The following is a 24,975-nucleotide window of genomic DNA, read 5'->3' on the forward strand; positions in this document are numbered from 1 at the left end:
AAAAGGCTAAGAAGCACCAGGCCTTCCTAGTAGAGACATGTGAAAATAACGTGAAAGAATTGGAATCGATCTTGGACAGCTTTACTGTGTCGGGCCAGTGGACATCAGGTTAGTTGAAGGTATAAAATGACAGATGCATCTGTCAATGTTCCAAAGTCACTACATTTTGGGAATTCTGCAGATGCCTCTTATAGTCCCTCATCTCAACATGTTTTGATTTGATGACATGATAAGAGCAGTTCTCACAGCAGTCAGTTGGCCTAGCTGGCTGAGAAAGGGTGACGGAATGTGGACCTGCTGTTGTCCTCCCAGAACTTGATTTACAAGTGTTGGGGTCTGTGTGATTGGACAGACAAGGGCTCACTTGCTGTGTTCTGAATCCAACTGAGAAAAAAGTCCTTACAGTATACCTGCAAGGGGAACAGATGTTTCGATCAAACTGAGCCAAATTCTGAGGCAACCTTCAGCAACTTAAAGGTCATGCATTTAAAAGGTTATGTAGGACACAGGCTGTAGCATAGCGCATGTTCTATACTTTCCAAACCAGTTTTCTAAGCTGGTTTTCATTTCCTACTGCCATATACATATACTGTCCAGATAAGAATGCTTAGGTGAAATATTTTAGTTGTAGTTATTAGCCCACTTCATATGATAAAGAGCTATAAAATTGTATATTAATTAGGTAGACATATTTTGAGAACTAGCAAAAGCAATGGTTGACTAATGAATTCTGTTCACTATTTCCACTTTCTTAGTGTTTTGTGTTTATGTTATTATGCGTGCTATAGTAGCTTTGACATAAATACTTTTCTACCTCAGTTTTCTTTTGCCCTACTGTCAGCCTTGAATTATTTGGTGGTCTTCTAACACAATTCTGTTCTTCAAGAGGCACATAAAATTAAATTTCTCACTCTTAAAAATTGAGCTGCAGGACTGTTTTTTTAAAAAAACAAATTTTAAAAGGAATCTAACAGCAATTTGGCAAATAAGTTCTTTAGATAACTCTTCAGTTCAGGAAGTTTTTGTCCTTGAAAACTTGGAAGGACCTCATCAAGGCTCATATTTTACCTTCTGGATCGGTAGATTTCTCAGTTGGTAAGCTATTAGAAATGTAGTGTGCTTTGCTATTGTCTATGTTTTAAGTCTCTATGTTTTTAGCTTTTATGAAATTAATGTGTAACTATCTTTGTTTTTATGTAAACTTTTCCCAAAAGCATTACTGTATCATAATTTGTTATCATGGACAAATCAAAGGATATAAAAGTGTCATAAAAGTAGGTATAGGTATCCAGTTTCAATTATATTTATTGCAGCTTTGGAGGAGAAAATTTTCCTTTGCACTGATACTTTTTTATTATTGAGATGTATCAGTGGTGTTTAATGGTGTTAGGATCTTTAAAAATTGTTAAATATTGTCATAGTATATCATATGCCTCAATATTATTTTAGTATTTCTTCAGAGTTGAATTAGAAAAGCTAAGAATAATGTGGTCATGTCTCGTTTGAGTTTTAAAGTAAAATAGTTGGTAACAAAGCAACTCATAAGTTATTACTAAGCGTACAGAGTTTTCTATTAAAATTTTTATTTTTATTCTTTTATTAACCATCCTTTTTTTATCTTCCTAATTTTCTGTATAGATGCATACTTTGTATATTACAGGGAATGTGTTTCTGGGAAAGACCGTGCTAGTGAATTAGTGATTTTTGGATTGTTACAGAGTGGTAACATGTTTCCATTTTGTGCTGGTTTTTCTCTCTTTTGCACCCTTCTTCCCTCACTGATCCATTCTCCTCTGTTCTCCGTTTTGCTGTGTGCCTTGGGAGGCTGACTTCTGTGGATCTGTGCTCCTTTGCCTTCTGGCTTCTGGTTGGGTTTGGACAGTAGGTGCACCCACAGGAGATTAAGGGAATGAGAGAAGAAAGCAGTCAAGATATTTATTTCCTCTGCTTCCTCTGCTCCACTGCATTTTTGGCAGTGGTTTCATTTTTCAGCAGCCGCAGTGCCTGTTGGGTGGGCCCTGTCTCATGGCTGTGGCTCTTGTTGGGCTATGGTGACATTCTCTCCACTTGACCTTTTAGCTAAGACATAATATTAGTTTTCTACTCTTGCTTGCTCTTGGTGCCTCATCATACCTTTTGGAATCTGTTAACCTGTACACATTTCTGTAGTCTCTTCATTAAATTATCTTGCAGATGACCCCTTCTGAGTATTTAGTTTACATCCAGATTGATTTACATAACTGCTTGGGACCTGGTTTCATTCCTCCTATTGGCTTGTATAAAACAGCTCTGTGCCTTTATAATGGGCTCTGTTTCTACTCAGATTGGGTTTTTGTTACATAAGCAAGAAAGTGAGTCACGAATTTTTTGGCTACTCAGTATGTTTAAATGTTATGTTTATACTATAGTGTAGTCCATTAAGTTGCGGGAGCATTATGTCAAAAAATGCACATACCTTAATTTGCTTTATTGCCAAAAAATGCTAATGATCATCTGAGCCTTCTGTGAATCATAACCTTTTTGCTAGTGGAGAGTCTTGCCTTGATGTTGATGGCTGCTGACTGATCAGGGTGGTGGTGGCTGAAGGTTGCGTTAGCCATGGCAATTTCTTTTTTGTTCCCTAAAAAATGGATACATAATAATTTTACATACTTAGATATACATTTATGAGGCATGTGATATTTTGATACATGCATAAAATATGTGTAATCATCAAATCAGGGTATTGAAGATACTAGTCACTTTGAATATTTAGCATTTCTTTCTATTGGGAACATTTCAAATCTTCTGGCTATTTTGAAATATAAAATATATTGTTGTTAACTGTAGTCACCCTACTGTGCTATTGAACTCTAGAACTTATATCTTCTATCTAGCTATATGTTTATACCCATTAATCTACCGCTCTTCAATACCACCCTCCACACTACCACTAGTAACCACCATTCTACTCTCTACCCCTGTGAGATCTGCTTTTTTAGCTCTCACGTGTGAGTGAGAACATAGGATATTTGTCTTTCAGCGCCTGGCTTATTTAACTTAACATAATGACCTCCAGTTTTATTTACGTTGCTACAAATGACAGGATTTCATTCTTTTTATCGCTAGATAGTATTCCATTATGTGTCTGTATGTGGGTGTATATGTATATATATACACACAGACATCACATACTCTTTTATTTTTTTAGAGACAGTGTGTTGCTGTGTTGCTCAGGATAGCCTAGAACTCCTGGGCTCAAACAATCCTCCTGCCTCAGCCTCCTAAATAGCTAGGACTTTAGGTATGGTAGCATCTGGCTTATACCATATATTCTTTATCCATTTATCCATTATTGGACACTTAGGTTGATTCTGTATCTTGGTTATTGTTGAATAGTACTCTAATACATATGACAGTACAGGTATCCCTTTGATATACTGCTTTTCTTTCCTTTGGATAAGTATCAGTGGTGGGATTGCTGGATCATGTGGTAGCTTTGTTTTCAGACTTTTTTTTTAAGGAGATAGACTCTTGGGATGTTGCCCAGGCTAGTTTTGAACTCTCGGTCTCAAGCAGTCCTCCCACTTCATCCTATTGAGTAGCTGGGACTACATACAGGTGTATGCCACTGTGCCTGGCTTATTTTTAGTTTTTTTGAGAAATCGCCATACTATTTTCCATAATAACTGTACTAATTAACATTCCCACCAACAGTATATAAGAGTTCTCTTTTATCCACATCCTCCCCATCGTTTGTTATTTTTTTTTGTCTTTTTGCTACTAGCCGTTCTAACTGTGGTGAGATGATATCTCATTGTCCCTTTGATTTGCATTTCCCTGATTTATGATGTTGAGCATTTTAAAATATACTTGTTTGCCATTTGTATGTCTTTTTTAGAGAAATGTCTACTTATGTCCTTTGCCTACTTTTTATTGGGATCATTTGGGTTTTTTTTTTTTTTTTTTTTTTTTTGCTGTTGAATTGTTTGAGTTCCTTGTATATTAGTCCCTTGTTTGATGAATAGTTAGTAAATATTTTCTCCCATTCTACAGGTTGTCTCTTCACTCTGTTGATTGTTTCCTTTGCTGGGCAGAAGCTATATAGTTTAATGCATAGTCTCATTGATTTATTTTTGTTTTTGTTGCCTGTGCTTTTGAGGTTTTAGCCATAAAATCTTTGTCCTGAAGGATCTCCCATATGTTTTTTCTAGTAGTTTTGTAGTTTCAGGTCTTATGTTTGAGTTTTTAATCCATTTTTAGTTGATTTTTTAATACAATAAGAGGAGTCTATTTTCATTCTTCTACATATGGACATAGTTTCTTAAGATGACAGCGATGAAGTTTGCTCCATCAGTTGACTCTTACCTTCATGAAAGATTTCTCTGTACCAGGCCATGCTGTTTGATACCATTTTACCCACAGTACAATTTCTTTTTTTTTTTTTTTTGAGACAGGGTCTTGCACTGTTGTCCGGGCTGGAGTGCAGTGGCGCGATCTTGGCTCACTGCAACCTCCACCTCCCCGGAGTACAATTTCTTTTGAAACTGATGTCAGTTGTCTCAGACTCCGCTGCTGGTTTATCAGCTACATTTATGTAATATCCTAAATCCTTTGTTGTCATTTTATAATGAACTCATCAAAGTCATCCATGAGGATTGGAATCAATTTCTTCCAAATTCTTGTGACATACTGACCTATTCCCATGAATCACAAATGTTTCTAATGGCACCTGGAATGGTGAATGCTTTATGGAAGTTGTCAAAATAATTTGCCCAGATCCATCAGAGAAATCACCATGTCGAGAGAAAAACAGGAGGTAAAGCTCCACTGCCTTCTTGCCATTGCTACAAAAGAGAAGATCTCTGGAAAATTCTTCCTAAGATAACAGAATTAATTATTTTTTTATTCATTTGTTAAAGATGGGCTCTCACTATATTGCCCAGTCTGGACTTGAACTCCTAGGCTCAAGTAATCCTCCTCCCTCAGCCTCAGGAGTAGCTGGGACCATATGTGCACACCTAGCACTTGACTATTGAATTAATTTTGTTATGAATTCTAAGAATGTGCTACCAACACACACACACAAATGTCACTATTTAAAGTAGATTTTTCCCTCGAAGATATCCTAGCATACTTGATAGGACTTGAAAGTAAACATTACTTTTTATTGGGATCATTTGGGTTTTTTTATTTGCTGTTGAATTGTTTGAGTTCCTTGTGTATTCTGGATATTAGTCCCTTATTTGATGAATAGTTTGTAAATATTTTCTGCCATTCTATAGGTTGTCTCTCACTCTGTTGATTGTTTCCTTTGCTGGGCAGAAGCTATATAGTTTAATGCATAGTCCCACTGACTATGCATTAGACTTGAAAGTAAACATAATACTTGTTTAATAAGTAGATAACCAAGTGTGGTGATGGATGTGTTAATTAACTTGGTTGTGGTAGTCATTTCATAGTGTATATGGATATCAAACAATCAAGTTTTGCACCGTGAATATATATAATCTTTTTTGGCAGTTACACTTCCGTAAAGCTGGACGGAAACAACAATAATAAAAAACCTAAGTTAGAGTGTGTCATTTCTTTGCTCTAAACCTTGTAGGGTCCTGTGCTTTACTTAGAAGCCAAAGTGGTATCAATGGCTTGCTTGTTTCGCCTCACCTCCCACTACTCTCCCCTGCTCCCCTGTGTTTGAGCCTCTTTAGCCTCTTTCCATTTCTTGAATATGCCAAGCATGCTCTTGCCTTAGATGCCTTTGTACTGACCATTCCTTCTACCCAGAAAGCTTTTTACCTAGTGTATCTACGTAGCTCTCTTTCTTGTCTTCCTTAGGCCTGTGCTCAGATCTCACCTTCTCCATGAAGCTTGCTTATTGCCCATTCCTATGTTATTTGGGCTCACTATGTCTCTCCCTTGCATGCTCCACTTTTTTCCCCCATAGCGCCTATTGCAGTCAAACATTTCTATCACAGTATATGGAACATTTATTATTATATTTCAGTTCCATGAGGATGAGAATCTTTGTCTCCTTTAATCATTAGTGTATTTTAAGCAGCTAGAATAGTACTTGGCACAAAACAGTCACTCAAAAAATATTTGTTGAATATGAATAAAAATATGAATGAATTAATATCAGGTTGAAGGTCTATCTTACATTTTAAGTTTTGAAGTTATAAAGGTGATCATGGAATCTCTTTTGAAATTATAGCAGCTCTTTGGATAGCATCCATAAGGAGTCACCAGGAAGATTGACCTCGAGTGGAACAGATGTATAATCTTTCATGGATCGTAGAAATGTCATCTTGATTGCCTCTATCATTAGGGACATTTATTTCCTATTTCTGCTTTCTACTATCAACTAAAATTGAAGCACTACAGTTGCTCCTATCTCATGTCTTTTCAGGTGGAAATTCTTATAGTAGGATGTGTGTGGGGGAAATCCTTTCCTACTTTGAACCCATGTAGTCTTTTCTTTCCTTTCCTTTCCTCTCCTCTCCTTTCGTCTTTGTCTTCCTGTCTGTCTCGTCTCGTCTCGTCTCGTCTCGTCTCTTCTCTTCTCTTCTCTTCTCTTCTCTTCTCTTCTCTTCTCTTCTCTTCTCTTCTCTTCTCTTCTCTTCTCTTTTTTCTTGGCAGGATCTCACTCTGTTGGTTGGGCTGGAGTGCAGTGGTGCAGTCATGGTTCACTGCAGTCTCAACCTTCTGGGCTTAAGTGATCCTCCCACCTCAGCTCCCAAGTAGCTGGGACTACAGCACATGCTATCATGCTTGGCTAAATTTTGTATTTTTTGTAGAGATGGGGTTTCACCATGTTGCCCAGGCTGGTCTCAAACTCCTGAGTTTAAGCAATCCTCCCGCCCCAGCCTCCCAAAATACTGTGATTATAGGTGTAAGCCACTGTGCCCAGCCCCGTGTAGTATTTTTGCTGTGAGTATTTCTTCTAATAGTTTCACCTATGCCTGAGAGTGTCAGCAAACATCAAGAATGTGACTTTTTCTTCTTAGGATTCATGAAAGAAAGTCTTCCTTGTGGCTCAGTCTTGAATTTTTTTTAGGGTGGTTGACTTTCACGTTCACTGAGACTCCAACCTTCTTTAGCTTTCCTTGAGGAAATCATTTGTAATACTGTAGAGGTGTTCTTTTCTTTTTACCTGGAGAGGCTGAAGGATCCCAGGAAATAAAAGCAGTAGCATTTGATTCCTTTGGGCATGTATATGTCTCCCGGGAATTGGGCAGTCTCAGGGAGTGCTCTTAGGAAAATCAACACAACAAATTGGATTTTTCCTGTCACCTCTCCTCCTTTACTTCTTTCATAAAGGAATATTGCCTACACGTAGTATCCTCCTGAGAATTTTTAATTCTTCTTATGAACCTTGTAGCTGTTATCTTTTTTAACTAGAGTCTCATGGGTGGTTGAGAAGCTGAGGATGGCTATAGGAGCAGCACACAGTTTCCTCTGTTGTCATTTGCAGATTTCTTCTCTCTTGCTTCCCTGATCTTCTAATTCACTGAGGTTTACAAACCAAACTTGCCCCACTTCATTATACTCATAGTTTCAGTTTATGAAATCCAAGGGATTAGCTTTACTGAGTACTCTAACATTTTGTAATGAGATCATTAATAGATGCCAGTGTACATTTTTTGACTTTTCTTAATGCAAAGAATGCTTGTAAATGTCAGAATATTTTGTTTCAGGCATAGCTACTTTGGTTACAATTTGATAACAATAGAAACTCATTTCTATTTTGCTTCATCTACTCAGATATGTTAAAGATAGTTGATAGTTGGAATAAAGTGAGACTATGCCATTTAACTTTGTGCTAATTGCTACTCATTTCCAGCCATCTTTTGTAGTCTTCTTGTTCTCTTCTCTTTGGATTTTCTGCCTTCTTATTATTTATCTACTTTCTCCCTTCCTTACTTTACAGTTGTATCTCAACTTCATAGGCTTTCCTAGAAATGGGGTGTTATCATTCATCCCACAGTTTAAAAACATACTATTATTCTCCCTCTCTTTCCTACTTTTTCTGGATACGTGAATTTTAAATGACTGAACTGAAACAGTTCATTGTGTTTCATCTTGTTTTTATAGTTATCCTTATTTCTCTTTAAGTTTTAAATTTTTGTAGAGAGTATTGTCTAAAGAAAACATTCAGATAATTAAAAAATACTGATTATTAATATTATTATTATTTTGAGATGGAACCTTGCTCTGTCACCCAGGCTGAAGTGCAGTGGCATGATCTTGGCTCACTGCAACCCCCACCTCCTGGGTTTAAGCAATTCTCCAGCCTCAACCTCCCAAGTAGCTGGGATTACAGGCATCCAGCACTACACCTGGCTAATTTTTGTAATTTTAGTAGAGATGGGGTTTCACCATGTTGGCCAGACTGGTCTTGAACTCCTGACCCCAGGTGATCTCCCCGTCTTGGCCTCCCAAAGTGTTGGGATTATAGGCATGAGCCACTGCACCCCCAAAATACTGATTATTAAGCATTGCTTCATGCCTACGTTGTTATTTATGATTTGTAAAACAATCAAGTTTAAAGTGTCAGCAGCCTGGTAGCCTCCTATAAAGTAGCTCCAGACTTTCATACTAATGAATGCACAGAAATGTTGAAAACACACAGTAATACTGGAAATCAAATAAATATTCACCCTCCCTTGGGGAGAGTATATATAATACATAGTCAGTAGAACTGGAATGAAAGTACAATCAGCTTCCCTTTGGCTTATCCTATGACAGTAGACAGACATTTTGTTCTCCTGCCATGGTATCCTCCCACTTTTGAAAATGGAGGGTCTGTACCAACTACAAAATTGGGAAGCTATCTTTCTGCTGTGTAGGTGCTGCTTTCTGAGGCAATAAGAGTATTTTACCCGTCTTTCTTTCAACTCCTATACCATCTGCTTGTAACTTGTAACTCCCAGAATACAGCCAGCCAGGAATGACCCAGGGATTGGAGGTAAAGTTCTGAGAAGTCTCCTTTGTATTGTCTCTAGGAATCAAGACAAAAAAAATTGGTAGCAGTTCATACTAGAGATAAAATTTTCCCTGTAGTCTATCTAACTGTATGTGCCAGAAGTCCAGGGAGTAGATTGGGAGATGATACCACCTAAATTCAGGGATTGCTGCTTGCCGAAAAATATAATAGGAACTGTGTACATTCATGTAGCTTCAGATATTGATCTTAGAGGGGGTTTTATCACTATGTAATTGATTCAGAGTAGAGCTTTGGAGAGTTTATACATACAGTCTTTTTTCAACTTTCTAAATATGGTTAGGGTTTACTCTTTTTTTCATTTAAAAATTAAGGAAAACTAAATAGAATTTTTGAAAAACTAAGCACCACAAAACAAGGGGAAAGGAACAGTTCCTGGTACATTTAGAACAGAGTGATGAAATGATTCACCGTGGAAATCGGAATAAAATTTGGAAGCTATTTGGCGTCCACAGTAGGCTACAAAAAGAAATGACCTTTTTCAAATGGGATTAATAAGGAAAGAATGGGCTGAAATAGAAAGAGATTAATTCTCCTCCTACTCCGAAAAAAACCGAATAAGATTAACAGGTAAAAGAATGACATAAGGAAGGAGTCTAAGGAAACTAAAAATAGGATAGTAAATTTAAAAATTGTGAGTAGCTATGACAGAATTGACATTAGAAAATCTACAATCTACAATTAACATTTTAGATTGGTGATTTGGAGGACAAAATGTAGAAAAAAGAACACAGATATAAAATGCAGAGGGAAAAAACAAAGAGTTAAAACAGATAAGGAAAGAAAAAGGGAAAAGATGATAATATGGAGTACCAATGAAAAGATTGTACGTCTTTCTAAGGCGAAAACTAGAGTAAATGAAACAAATGTAATAATTGAAGATATAATTCAAAAACACTTGTTTGAGGTAAAAAAGATTGTAGCATGCCAGATGAGATCACTGCTTTACAGGGAAAAATCATCAAATAACACCTGCATTTAAATATATTTTTGAAATTTTTAAAATTATAAGAATAAAGGAAAAACACGTGTTACTTATAAGAGCAGAAATATGTAAAATGAACATGTTTTTTTCCTCCCAGGAGAAACCTCAATAAAGTTTGCTTTAAAAAAGATAAGATCCTCCTATGATCTCTTTTCCTTCAAATTCATCCAGTAATTAATTGCATATCTTTTTTTAAGAAAAATTTCAGATATGTACAAAAGGAGGCAGAATAGTATAACAAAATCTCTTGCCCTCGCCACTCAGATCAACATTTATCAACTTAAGAACCAATCTTGTTTCATCTACTTCCCCTCTGCTGTATTATATTGAAAGCATATCCCAGATATTTCTGTATTATATATCTGTATAATACAGATATCTGCTGTATTATATTGAAAACATATCCCAGATATGTTTAATTTTATTCATAAATATTTAAGTTTGACTCTCTAAAAAATGAAGTCTTTTTAAAAATATAAATACAAGATCATTATCATATGTAAAAAGTTAAAAATTTCTTAGTATCATAAATTTCAAATTTTCTTGTATATCTCATATAATATCAGTTTGTTTAAATTAGTATGCCGAGAAGGTCTAGATATTATGGTTGGCTGACTTTAAAAAATCTGTAGGTTCCTCTCCTCCTCTGTCTGTCTCTCTCTCTTTCTTTTTTGGGATGGAGTCTCACTCTGTCGCACAGGCAGGAGTGGTGCCATCTCGGCTCACTGCCAGCTCTGCCTCCCAGGTTCATGCCACTCTGCTGCCTCAGCCTCCCAAGTAGCTGGAACTAAAGGTGCCTGCCACCATGCCTGGCTAATTTTTTTTGTATTTTTAGTAGAGGGGGTTTCACCGTGTTAGCCAGGATGTCTCCATCTCTTGACCTCGTGATCCACCTGCCTTGGCCTCCCAAAGTGGTGGGATTACAGGCATGAGCCACCGTGCCCGGCCCTTTTTCTTTTTTTTGAGATGGAGTCTCACTCTGTTGTCCAGGCTGGAGTACGGTGGTGCAATCTCGGCTCACTGCAACCTTCGCCTCCCAGGTTCAAGCGATTCTCCTGCCTCAGCCTCCCAAGTACCTGAGACTACAGGTGTGCACCAACACGTACAGCTAATTTTTGTATTATTTAGTAGAGATGGGGTTTTGCCATGTTGACCAGGTTGGTCTTGAACTCCTGACCTCAGGTGATCCACCTGCCTCGGCCTCCCAAAGCGCCGAGATTACAGGTGTGAGCCACCGTACCTGGCCTCTGTCTCCTTTTGTTTATCGTTTTTGTTTGAAATTTATTTGTTAAAAAACTGTTTCATTTGTTCTAGGAGTTTCACAGCCTGCATTTTTCGGATTGCATCCCACTGTATAGTTTAACATGTTTTTTTGTTCTGTAGATTTCCTCTAAATTGGTAATGGAATCTGCAGTAATGGAAATGCTCTATATCTGTTGTTCTAATATAGTAGACTCTAGCCACATGTGGCTATTAAGTGCTTGAAGTATGACTATCATGACTAAGGAATTGAAAATTTAATTTTAAATAATTTAAATATGAATATGAATAATCACTGTTAAATAAATTTTACTGTCCACAGATTGGACAGTACAGAATTAAAGACTTGATTAAGGCTTGACCTCTGATTTTCTTTAAACTTGTATGTTTTTAAAAATTCACTTTGAATTCTTCATCTTGTACACTTCTTTTCTGAGTTCTGTAAGTCTTTGACCTATATCAGTTTGAATTTTCAATTTTTATTTCTCAGTTCATATCCTGTTTAACACTATCATATTTGTTATGATAGGTTTAATTACATTTTGCCTTTACTAGGCTTGTTCTTATTATTTCTCTTTAGGAGAAATTGTAGACAGTTTTTTCCATTTTAATCATAGAATATTAAGAATTATAAATATAGGAAGTAACTGTGAAGATCAAGTGTGTATTATAGGATAGGAACATGTAAAGCTAGAGTTTGATTGGGTAGTCAGAACCACTATAGTATTTTCGAATAAGGAACTTATTAAGAATTTGACCTTATGCAATTGTGGGAGGAGCTGGGAAAGTAAGGTCAGATAAACCCATTGTAAGTCGAGGAGCATATTGAATGTGTATTGCTTTTGCACTATTGTAAAGTTGAGAAATCTTAAGTTGAATCATTGTAAGTTGAGGCTGTCTGTACTCTGTACGGAGTCCTTCTTTTTCTGTCTGGTCACATGTAACTGGTATTTTTAACTTCCTTTACTACCCATACCCTATTGCTTTGCTGTCAGCAAGCAGCTCAGCTGGATATGGTTCCATCCCTGGTGAGGTGGTCCACACCTGTATTCCAGGAGGGTCTATTATCCAGAAGAGCTATGGTATGGTTCTAGTCTGAGTTTGAAGTCTTGAGAACTAGGAGAGCTGATGATGTAAGCTCTGGTAGGAGTCTGAGCCTGAAAGCAAGAGAAGATTGATGTTGCAGCTCAAAGACAGCAAGGCAGAGAGTAAGCATTCTTTCTTATTCTGGTTTTTATTCTCTTCAGACCTTCAACAGATTGGATGAAGCCCACTCAAGTTAGGGAGGGCAATCTGCCAATTCAGATGTTAATCTCCCTCACAGATATGCCCAGAAAGAGTGTTTAACCACATATTTGGGCACCCAGTGACCCAGTCAGGTTGATAAAAAATTCACCATCACATCCCCTTTTCTCCTTCCTCCTTGTCCCTGGTAACCTCCCTTCTACTTTCTTTTCTATGAATTTGACCGCTTTAGATACCTTATATTAAGTGAAATCGTACAAAGTTTGTGTTTTTATGATGAGAAACATAGTAAGACCAGTGAATCCTATGGAAACAATCTTATTTCCACACTTCATTTGTTGTAAAATGCATTCTCTGATCAGAAGCAATGCCATTTGGAATACATGATGGTGAATTAAAGTATTTTGTATATACATGGATGGGGGTTTGGTCAGAAACGTATGGTTAGGGAAGGAAAATCTGTATTCAAGAGTAAGTGTCTATCTTAGTAAGAATAAAGCATTGCACGTTCCATGATGAAAGTTACTCAGTGTGATCAACCTGCCACCAAGTTACTATCTGATCCCCCCAGAGAATGGTGTCATATCATGGTCTCAGTGTTTGTTTTTGCTATTCATGTATTTGGCACTCAATAGGAGTTGTAACCCAATCAGCCTTGGTGAATGGAAGTTCATATTGCTGAGCCTGTATATTACCTCTGTCCTTGCTGCTATGACACTTTTGTTCAATTTTGAGGAGACAAAGATGGCTAGGAAAAAACATTGATTGATATCCATAAAATACTTCATCTTGCCCTCCTGATTATTAAGATCCTTGTCTACTGAAGTTTATCTGGGCACAGTGCCCATTTGAAGAAGTCTGTCCACATATTCTTCCCCAGACAACCTTGTTACCAATTTTCTATTCACATTCTTTCCAAGTCCCTAAACATTCAGCCAAACGGTTAGACACCACACATGAATTGGTGTATATTTGTATCTTTGGTCATCTCTCATTCTAGGAAGAATGATAGTCACATCCGCTACTCGAAGTTCTGCTCACTGGGAGGAATCTTTTTACCACTGTTCTCCATAGCCATCCTTGAGTGGGGCTGTAGTGCTGCTTGCAGCTGCCTATTTTTGAATCATGTCAGCATGTCATATAGAACCATCCATAAACCGAGCCCATTTTTTCTCCTATTTGTCAGCTGGTCATAGAGAACGCTCCATGCATCCACGGTGTGGGTTAAGAGAGAGGAAGCAATGTAACAGGAATAGGGCCCATGGGAATCTTCCGTTACTAATATATTTCCGTTACTAATATATAAGCTTTGGTAAAGGAAGTGTTTTTTTGAATTCTCCCAAGAGATATAGTTAGAGAGTGAGAAGGACTTACATAATAAATACTTTCCATATATTAGAAAAGTTATGAACCATTTTCCCTAAACACTCTAGAATGGGCACTACTGTTTGCAAGATAATGAAAGGTGTTTATTTATAAATTCAGTGATTAAGACGATATACAGTGTTGTGGTCTGAGTTTGAAAAAAGTCTAACTGCCAATAAAGTGTTTGTATTAGTGCTTTTAAAATGAAAAGAGAATTTTCTTAGTTATTAATACATTATATATTAAATGTTTGGATTTTATCAGGTGAAAACAAAACTCATTTGAACATTATTTTCTGTTTTCTACTACGAGATCAAAAATCAACACTAAACAACAGAGTTCAGTTCGGAACATGAATGTGACCACTCATAATCTATATTGATAACTGTATAAAAAAACCTCTGTCTTTTATCTATATTCTCCCTCCATTATTTCTTACTAATTCTCCCTTCTTGGGATCTTGTAGAAAAATGAAGTAGGTAACAAGATGGAGAAGATAGACTCCATTCATGAAAAGTTACTGTTTTTTTTTTTTTTTTCTGTAGAACTATAGATTACTGAAATAATGATGCCAGCTTGAAAAACAATGATTTATATGAGTTATGAAAAATTATTTAGTTTTTGAGATTGTCTAAAAGGAAATGTGTAAATAGAGGGCTTGGAATCTTTTTTCTACTCCACCTCCTCCTGTGGGCTACTAATTCAAGAAAAGACTTGTCAAAGTACAGCCAGAGCTGAAACCTACTTAAAAGTGAGAGGGAGAGATCGAAATAGGGTGTGGTGAGTGAAAGTATAGGCTGGCACCTATGTATAGAGAAATACAAGTACAGACAGAGGGAGAGGGAACCTCAGGATTTTGAATTGATGTTATTCAAGTATAAAGTGTTCCTGATATATTCTGTTCTTCATTTGGAATTTGACTTTTGAAAAACTAATTATGATCACTGTTCAAATCTTTTCTGCTACTCTTTGTGAGTTTTTACACCTTTCTTTGATAGGATAGCTTTTATAGTTCATTGTTTTTTGGGCCATACTGTAGCTATTAGAATATTATTAGCTTAAGTCAAATCACTCAATAAGGTCCTTGGTTTAGGGTGACCCTTTTTTTTTGTAAGCATTTTGTCAGGTTAAGGGACCAGTGTTTCTTTTTATAATAAATTTGGGTGGGACATTGTCTTAGTTCCTTTTGTGCTGCTATAACGAATACCTGAGACTGGATAATTAATAAAGAAAGGAGATTTATTTCTTACAGTTCTGGAGGCTGGGAAATCCAAGATTGAGGGGCCAACATCTGGTGAGGGCCCTTATGCTACATCATCTCATGGTAGAAGATGAAAGGGCAAGAGAGAGCAAGAGTTGGGGAGAACTCACTTTTGTAACAAACCTACTTCTAAGATAATAAACTCATTCCTGTGATGACATTAATTCATTCATGAGGGTAAAGCTCTCATAACCCAGTAACCTCTCAAAGAGTCCACTTCTCAGCACTGCATTGGGGATTAAGTTTCCAACACTTTGGAGGACGTGTTCAAACCATAGCAGCTGGAGGCTGAGCAAGATGGCTGAATAGAAGCGTCCAGTGATCATCACCCCCAGAGGAACACCAAATTTAACAGTTATCTAGGCAAAAAAAAGTACCTTATAAGAACCAAAAATCAGATGAGCAGTCACAGTACCTGTTTTAAACTTCATATCACTGAAAGAGGCATGAAAGAGGGTTGAAAGACAGTTTTGAATTGCTGATACCACCCCTCTTCCATGCCTCAGCAGCAGCTATGTGGTGAGGGGAATCTGTGCACTTGGGGGACGGAGAGCACAGTGATTGTGGGACTTTGCATTGAAGCTCCGTGCTGCCCTGTCACAGTGGAAAGCAACACTGAGAATAAGCCAGTGCTCATGGAGGGGGCATGTAGGCTAGCCCTAGCCAGAGGGGAATTGTCCATCCTAGCAGTTGGAATTTGAGCTCTGGCAAGCCTTGCCACTGTGGACTAAAGTGCTCAGGGGTCCTAAATAAACTTGAAAGACAATCTAGGCCACAAGGACTACAACTCCTAGGCAAGTCCTTGTGCTGTGCTGGGCTCGGAGCCAGTGGACTTAGAGGGCATGTGACCTAGTGAGACACCAGCGGGGGCAGCAAAGGGAGTGCTTGTGGTACCCCACCTCCAACTTCAGGCAGCACAGCTCACAGCTCTGAAAGAGACCCCTTCTTTCTGCTTAACAGGTGAGGGAAGAGTAAAGAGAACCTTTTCTTGCAGCTTGGATACCAGCTTAGCCACAGAAGGATAGGGTACAAGGCAGAGTCCTGAGACTCATTCCAGGCCTTAGCTCCCAGATCACATTTCTAGACACACCCTGGGCCAGAAGGGAACCCACTGCCTTGAAATGAAGGACCCAGTCCTGGCAGGATTCATCACTTACTGACTACAGAGCCCCTGGGGCCTGAATAATCAGCAGCAGTACCCATGTAGTACACACGTGGACCTTTGGTGAGACTCTGAGATCTGCTGGTTTGAAGTGTGGCCTAGCACATTCACAGCTATGGTGGCTATGGCAAGAGATTCTTTCTGCTTGAGAACAGCAGAGAGAAGAACAAAGGGGTCTTTGTTTTGCAGCTAATTTAGCTTGACCACAGGGTGGTAGAGCACCAAGTAGGTTCTTGGGCTCCCTGATTCCGGGCCTTGGCTCTTCGATGGCATTTCTGGACCTGCCCTTGGCCAAAGGAGAGTCTGTTGCCCTGAAGGATGATTCCCAGACCTGGCAGCATTCACCACAAGCTGATTGAAGAGCTCTTGAACCTTGAGTGGGCGTTGGCAGTAGCCTGGAAGTACTCCTTATGGGCCTGTGGCAGTGGTGGCCAGGAGGAGAGACTCCTCTGCTATGGAAATGGGAGGCAAGAGTGGGAAGGACTTTGTCTTGTGCCAGTTCAGCCTCAATAGAATAGAGTGCCAGGTAGATTCCTAAGGTTTCCAACTCCAGGCCCTGGCTTCTGTACAGCATCTCTGGATCTTCCCAGGACCTGGGGGAGCTTGCTGTCTTGAGGAGAAGAACACGAGCCTGGCTGGCTTCACTACCTGCTTACTGTAGAGCCCTAGGGCCTTGAGCAAACATAGGCAGTCGCCAGGTAATGGTTACAGCAGGTCTTGGGTGATACTCAGTGCTGTGCTGGCTTCAGGTTTGACCTAGTGCAGTTCTAATGGTAGTGGCCACAGGGGTGCTTGTGTCACTTCTCCCCCAGTTTTAGACAGTTCAGCACAGAGAGACTCTGTTTGTCTGGGAGAAAGTAAGAGAAGACAAGAGTCTCTACATAGTAATCTAGAGAATTCTTCTGGATTTTATCAAGCCCACAAAGGTGGTGCCTCTGAGTCTGCAAGAGCCACAGTGTTACTGGGCTTGGGTGCCCCCTAATGCAGATATAGCTGCAGTGACCAAAAACTTAGATCACAACACCTAAAGCCCTTTAAATACCAGGAAAGCCTCTCAAGAAGGACAGGTACTAGTAAGTCCAGACTGCATAGACTAAAGTAAATAACTAACTCATTAATGCCCAGACACTGAAGAACATCCACAAGCATCAAAACCATCCCAGAAAACATGACTTCAGCAAACAAACTAAATAAGGGACCAGAGACCAACCCTCGAGATACAGAGACATATGACCTTTCAGATAGATAATTCAAAACAACGGTTTTGAGGAAACTCAAAGAAATTTAATATAACACAGAGAAGTAATTCAGAATCCTATCAGTTAAATTTAACAAAGAGATTGAAATAAAAAGAATCAAGCAGAAATTGTGGAGTTGAAAAATGCAGTTGACATGATGAAGAACATGTCAAAGTGTCTTAATAGTAGGATTGATTAAGCGAAAGAAATAAAGAGCTTAAAGATAGGTATTCGAAAATATACAGTCAGAGGAGACAAAAGAAAACAGAATAAAAAAGAATGAAGCACCCCTACAGGATTTAGAAAATAGTCTCAAAAGGGTAAATCTAAGAGTTATTGGCCTTCAAGAGGAGGGAGGGAAGGAGGGAGGGAAGGAGGAAGGGAGGGAAGAAAGGAGGAGGAGGAGGAGAGAGAGAGAGAGAGTTTATTCAAATGGATAATAACAGATAACTTTCCAAAGCTAGAGAAGTATATCAATATTCAAGTATAAGAAGGTTATAGAACACCAAGCAGATTTAACCCAAAGAAGACTACCTCAAGGCATTTAATAATCTAGCCATAGCAGACCTAAAGCTTGCTTTGTACTTCAACTAAACTTTATTATATAAACATTTTCAGGAAAGAAAACTTTATTTTATGTAGAATATAAGAATGTTCATAGGTCAGTACAGAGAGGGCATTTTGTCCCATTACTCTTCAGCACTCATATTAAGATGATTTTATTCTTCTGAATTTCTAAGAAGAAGTTTTCTCCCTTATTGTAAAAACGCAGATTTCCCGAGTGTCCTTGAATGATTTATTCATGGTCTACTTGTGTAGTAGCAAAAGAAAAGAATTATACATTACATTTTTTTTTATCTTGTGCAAGAGAGGAATTTAAAAAAATATATTTGGTAAGACCTTTAATAAAATTTTTAATGAGTTGTCTTTCCAACTCATAGTCATTACAAAGACTACTGTCTCCTCTATTATCATGACTCAGAACACTGTATTTCTTTTCCTAGCTGTCATATGTGTTGTTTCCACATTACTTTTGGTCTTTAAGTTAAATATTCCTCTTCTGTTAAAGAAAAACCAAGTTGTACCCATATGTAAGTTGGTACTTAAATTACCCCTTGATAAATGTCATAAATATATTAATAACATTTTCTCCAAGATTTAAACATGAGATATCACCAGTACTCTGAGCTGAATAAAGTTGCTCTATCATTAAGAAAATTTCCCCTTTCTTCCTTTATTACTGCCTTCCCCACTTCTCCATAAGTTTTAATAATAGAATATTTGAAGAATGGATAAATGTCATATAATTTTTTATCTTGTGTCTTTCTCTCTCTTATTAAACCCTAAATTCTATAAAGACAGAGGCTATACCTTTCTTGTTTATCTTTGTATGCTTAATGCCTAAGATTGGTATATAGTGGGAATTCAGTAATTTAGTTGAATGAATGAATAGTAGGACGTATAATATGAATGCTGCTCTTAGAAATTGGCGTTGTTGAAAATCTATTTCTTGTATATTGAAATATTTATATTACTAAATACAATGAGGAGAAATAACAAGAATATTTCCAATATGAATATTTTAAAACTGAATTTGCTACTTGCTTTTTAACACTTAAAGAATAGTCCAATCAGCAATCAATTTAAAGTAGTTTTTGAAACTCAATTTTTTGGATTAATACTTGGAGCTGCATTTGATCATGTGACCTTTATTAGCTCAACTAACGTAATTTATGGCCCAACTAAATTAAAGTAGTTTGAAGGCATAACATGGAAATACTCATACTTTTACCATGAGTATCAGTTTTAAGGGTTTTAATTGAAACATGATGTAGACTATGTAGATAATAGCATTTTTATTGTTTATTTCAAATTGTAACTTGAGAATTTTAAGGATTGAAGAATATTTCCAAGTATAACAGAAAATTATATACTCTTGGGTTCAGAAATTATTATTTAAGCAAAATAGTGCAGTATAAAAAGCCTGACTAATCAGAAACACAAGGACCACAGTAAGTGTACATAACTCCCCCAAACAGTGGTAGTGTAGACTGTTCATTTAATTAAAGGTATGTACAAACACTGCAGTTACTTAGGAGACATGATAAAAAAGCAACAACAACAACAACAAAAAAACTAACTACCATGTGGGTCTTGATAAGGTAGAAAGTAGTCATAAATTTAAATTTGATATATTATGAACTTTAATATGGCCGCTTGTTTAGAAAGGCTATTAATACTTGGCCATACAGCAGCATACTTGGAGAATAAAATTCTACTCAAGGTTTCATAATGTCTTTTCGGCTCTACCTAATTGTAGTATCTCTGTTACTATTTGCCTAACTTTTGTCCCTTTGTGACTTTAAGGGTATATTTTCATCCTATATTTTTCTCTAGGCATCCACAAGGACAAAGATAAACCTCCCAGCTTCTCTGTTGTCCTTGAGACGTTGAGGCGTACCTTGACAGATTACCAGAACAAGCTGGAAGATGCATCTAATGAGGTAACACTTGCACTGTTTGGCTGCACACATATAGCCTTCGGCCTGTACCAGTACGTATTCCTTGCTTGTTACAAAGGTCAAAAAGATTGGGAATGTTGAACTGACAGCTTCACAGATACAAAAAATAATACATTATCTTTCACTGTTCTTTCTTTAAGTGTGGCCTAAAGTCATGTCTCACTTACGTTTTTGTAACTCTTCAGTCACACTATTGTTTTCAAAATTATAAAGACTCTATCACTTCTTGATCTTCATAATTTATCTGTCTTAATGAAAACACTATGCAAGTAGTTTAAGTTAATATGTACTGTATTTAAATGTTAATGTGTTTTTACAACGTTTGGTATAGCTACTGGAAATTTAGGTTTTGTCAGTGTTTTAGGTTAAGATTTCTACAAACTGTGGAAGTCTTAATAAAAAAGAGAGAAATTAGTTTTCGTTCTCTAAAGGGAGTAAAGTGTTGTTAGAAGTTTTTAAAAAACAAATATCTGTTTGATGTAGCCTGGGAGCTTTTAGTTTGCTGATTGAAAAAGCTCATGCTTCTATTTATCATCTCATTTGTATTGTTTAATGTGTGGGTTGATAATTTTCTTGGGTATTAAAATGTTTTATGAATTTGTGCTTTAAAAATTGAAGAGTTTGTCTAGTTACATCTTGTCAAATTAGCCTATGAAGTAATTACATTAAATACAATTAGTTAGCAAAGCAACAAACAGATTGTTAGAGTCAAAGACAAGAGACGTAGCAAGGAATTTGGAGTTTATCCTTGTGTTTATCTCTTTCTTTCATATAATATAAACACCACAGAACGGTTACATTTCACATTTCAGATGCGGCTTATTTTATTTTAGCTTGCTAAGATGAACAAAGAAGGAAAAGTGAGTCTTCTTAATACCCTCGGTAATTGTTCAAAAGGCATAAAAGAAAATGACCATCGAAATAATTAAATTTCTATGAAGAACAAATATTATGAAGTCTTTCCCAGTGAGACAAGACAACCTGTATTGTTAGTAGTTTATGAAACTCTTCTGAGGCCTAGGTCTGGAAGCTGCAGGGTAACTAGGAACATATTACCCACAGCGAATTGTTATTTGGGAGGATGAATGTCACATGATCCTCAGCACAGTTGAAAAGTCGACTCAGCAGGCTTTGGCTTAGTAATGCGCTTTGTTGTGAACCAGTGCCAGAGACAGCAGTGGGGAGACCAAGGGGGTGGCTGCAAAGAAAGCAAAAAGAGCAGTCTGACAGAAAGAAGAATGAACTGTCAAAGAAAATAAATCACAAGCGGTGCAGGACCAACTGATGACCTGCCACAAGCCTTCCCAGTAGGACTGCATGTGACCGACCCTGAAGTTGTCATATGGAGTGAGAGACCAGTGAATACCCTCATGATGTATAGAAAGAACAGTCTTCAGCTCTGTTCTCTTTTCTTTACTTGTAGATGCCCCTGCTTCTGGCATTTTGGTCCAGTAGGATTTTAAGAATAAAGTTGTATTTGTTTACAACAAGAATGAAATCCTTTATCTGAATGTGTGGTAAAAATACAGTAACATCAGTGATATTTTAAGCTTGAATGCTTTCTTTTCTTTTTAGCTATGTGAACTTGTGACAGAAGCTATATAGTATTTAACCAAAAGAAATACTTTTTTGAAGACTCTTAATTACTATTGAAACATTTATATTTAAGTAATTGCATAAAAAGCACTTAAAGATTAACTTTTGAGGTACTCTCCTTGAAAAATGTAAAAAAGTTACTTACATTTTCTTTCATCAGCTAAACAGCATGAACGATGCTAGGGAAAAGGCATGTGATGAACTTGATTCTACGAAACAGAAGATAGACTCTCACACTAAAAATATAAAGGTATTATTTAGAATAACTTTTACCTTTTGTATTAAGAAACAAATGTAGTTATCTAGGGAATATTTTAAAGTAGAGATATTGAGGTACCTGAAAATATATATTTGTATTTTTTAAACTATGTATGGATAGAATTTTAATTTTTTCTTGTTGATTAAGAGTAACAAGAATGTTTTTTTCATTTAAAAAATTAAAACTTGATTGGAAATTGTTTTGGTTAAAGGAAAATTTGTTTCCTAGATTCAATAATAATACCTTATGAGATTCAAATAATTATTTAAGATGAAATGTCCAGCCTTAGGTACATATTAAACATATTTTGCATAAGCACATCCGTATTTGGAGTCAGTTTTCATCATTTTAGGGTGGAGCCATTGTTTTCAGTACATCGTGTCTGTTAATGGGCTGAGACCACACCTGGCTAAGGCCCAGGACTATAGTTTATTTTAGTTTCTGTGCTGGTTTTATGTACTACATCTTTGCAAAATTATACTGAGTCAGCTCTCAGAAGTTTCTCAGTATTGCTGGAATTTTATTTTGTTGTTTCATGTTGGGTTTGTCATGGACACACTTCAATAGAATTTGTTAGGTTTAAGGAATAAACAGTTCAGCAGAACTTTGTGCCACATATTTGAGATTTCTATAAGTGGTTGGCATGTCATTGGAAAGTAAATGTGCTTATATTAAATGTAAGATATTTATTTTAAAATATTTAAAAAATTTTGAGCTACAACATTGTTTTAAAAAAATAGGTTGAAAGGAAACTGCCTTGAAAGAACTTTTTGGAATAAGTCATCATATTAACATTTTATATAAATGTTTAAACATAACAAATGTTCTAATTTTTGAGCTAAGATATTATATTTAGAAAATACATTCAGTAAAATATTTTAATGTAAACAGATGCTTTCCTGCCTTTGTGATTCTTTCATTGTAAAGCTTTGAAAATTTTCAATATGTATTTTATACTAGTGTCCCCTCACCCCTTGTTGGCTGGCCTTTCTACAATCTTTTTATTTGGTATCTATGACAGGAACTTCAGGATAAACTGGCTGATGTCAATAAAGAGTTAAGTCATTTACGCACTAAATGTGCAGACCGAGAGGCTTTAATCAGCACTTTAAAAGTGGAACTACAAAATGTGCTGCACTGTTGGGAGAAAGAAAAGGCTCAAGCAGCCCAGTCTGAAAGTGAACTGCAGAAGCTTTCCCAGGCTTTCCATAAGGATGCTGAGGTATTACCTGAGACTCAATGACTGTCAGGAAAGGCCTTTCACTAATCTCAGTGTTACACATCAAGTGACTATTTTTACTTGTATTTAATTAAGAAAATTGTTCTGAGCAGAGTATTTTGAAATGTTCGTGACAGCTGCAAAATCACTCACTTCATTACTCTTGTGTCATTCTCTCTTGTGAGAGAAGTACTATAACTTGCACAAATCATTTTCTTGATTATCGTTTGTACAACTATCTTTTTTGACTTTTAGAACATTGTAACTCAAGTAACTGTGCTCCTAACAGTCCTTTCAAGGTTTGCCTGTTTGCCAATGACAAAATTATTTTTTATTTCAGTAGCTTGGTAGATTGATATGGTGGAAAGAATAAGTATTTTATAATCAGATAGACCTGAACTTGGATCCTGATACTTCTGTTTATAAATGGTTTGGCTGTGGACAAGCTATACAACTTAGCCTCTCCACATCTTAGTTTTCCTATTTATTTTTTTTCTTTTTTGAGACAAAGTCTTGCTCTGTCGCCCAGGCTGGAGTCCAGTGGCGTGATCTGGGCTCATTGCAACCTCCACCTCCCAGGTTCAAGCGATTCTCCTGCCTCAGCCTGCTAAGTAGCTGAGATTACAGGTGTCCACCGCCATGCCTGGCTAATTTTTGTATTTTTAGTAGAGATGGGGTTTCACCATGTTGGCCAGGCTGTTCTCGAACTCCTGACCTCAGGTGATCTGCCCACCTCGGCCTCCCCTCCTAAAGTACCGGGATTACAGGCCTGAGCCACTGTGCCCGGCCTAGTTTCCTTATTTGTAAAACAGTAATAATATCTACTTTAACAGATAGCCTCCTTACTCTGTGTGATTATAGAATGTTAATAAAATTTAGAAAAATAAAATTCCCATAAAATTAAAACTTTTCATTTAGCCCCCCTGGAGAGTTGCCTATCCATTTGTGTTTATTAATGGCTTATAAAAATATTATGGCACAAATTTCATATTTCGTATGAGCCTGTGTGAATGGAATTATCTTCTAGTTCTTTTTACCCTATGGATTATAGAGCTAGTCTAGCTAGTGGAACTGGTTTATCTAAGTCATCCTGCATATTGAGTTCATTACTCCAACAAATATGAACATGAATGCCAAGAGAGTAAAAAGGAAACATTCTTTCCACTCTTTTTACAGTCTGGGATTTAAATTGTGTCCACATGAAGGGGTTGGAATTGCTCTACACATCAGATAATGATTAAAGTAAAGGAAACTAGAAGCCTGACTGTATTGTAAAGTCAGCATGTCTACAGCAGTGTGGTTGGGTTCAACATGTGTGAATTGATTTTGGATTTTGGAGTCTCTTTTCATGCCAAATGGATGATTATCATGCTTGGTTTATCACAGCCCAAGCAAAAAGGACATAATAGCGACACAATGAATTATCCTTAAGGATGAACTTCCTTGAGAACGAATGTGATCAGTAGGCAAAACACAGGAGGAAGATTTTTATGTATTTGTTAAGTTATATTTAATAAGACTTTAAAACATTTTGACCTAGTTAAAAAATGCGAAAGTCATCATTAACTGCTTATGAAAAGGCATAGCGTATTTGTGAAAAAATCTGATCTCTTAAATTTGTTGTTGTAACTACATTTTTAAATTTTTTGTTTTTTAAATTATTGCTTTTGGAAAAAAAGTAAGGTGGCATACATAGTGAACTAAAGATTTACATTTTGATATTTGTAAGAAAATATTCTCTATAATTTCTAATTATAAAACTGTTGCATATGCTATATTCAGTTTTTAAAAAATGTATAATAGACTTTCTAAATTTTCTTTTTAAATTTATCCCTTTTAAAAGTTTCTTCCTGCTGATCTATTAAAAAATCTTGAGGGAA

General features: G+C 36.8%; 1 protein-coding gene across 2 annotated transcripts in view; it reads left to right on the forward strand.

Moving 5' to 3' along the window:
- Positions 1 to 24,975, forward strand: part of CCDC171 (coiled-coil domain containing 171) — a 425,369-nt gene that overhangs the window by 150,539 nt on the left and 249,855 nt on the right. For both annotated transcript variants that reach the window (XM_011990859.1, XM_011990858.1), the window contains 3 exons: positions 19,897 to 20,003; positions 21,778 to 21,867; positions 22,898 to 23,098. In XM_011990859.1, coding sequence (XP_011846249.1) covers positions 19,897 to 20,003; positions 21,778 to 21,867; positions 22,898 to 23,098 — 398 coding nt within the window. The remainder of the gene's footprint in view (positions 1 to 19,896; positions 20,004 to 21,777; positions 21,868 to 22,897; positions 23,099 to 24,975) is intronic.

This window comes from Mandrillus leucophaeus, unplaced genomic scaffold (assembly GCF_000951045.1).
Source record: "Mandrillus leucophaeus isolate KB7577 unplaced genomic scaffold, Mleu.le_1.0 Scaffold384, whole genome shotgun sequence".
Lineage (NCBI taxonomy): Eukaryota > Metazoa > Chordata > Mammalia > Primates > Cercopithecidae > Mandrillus > Mandrillus leucophaeus.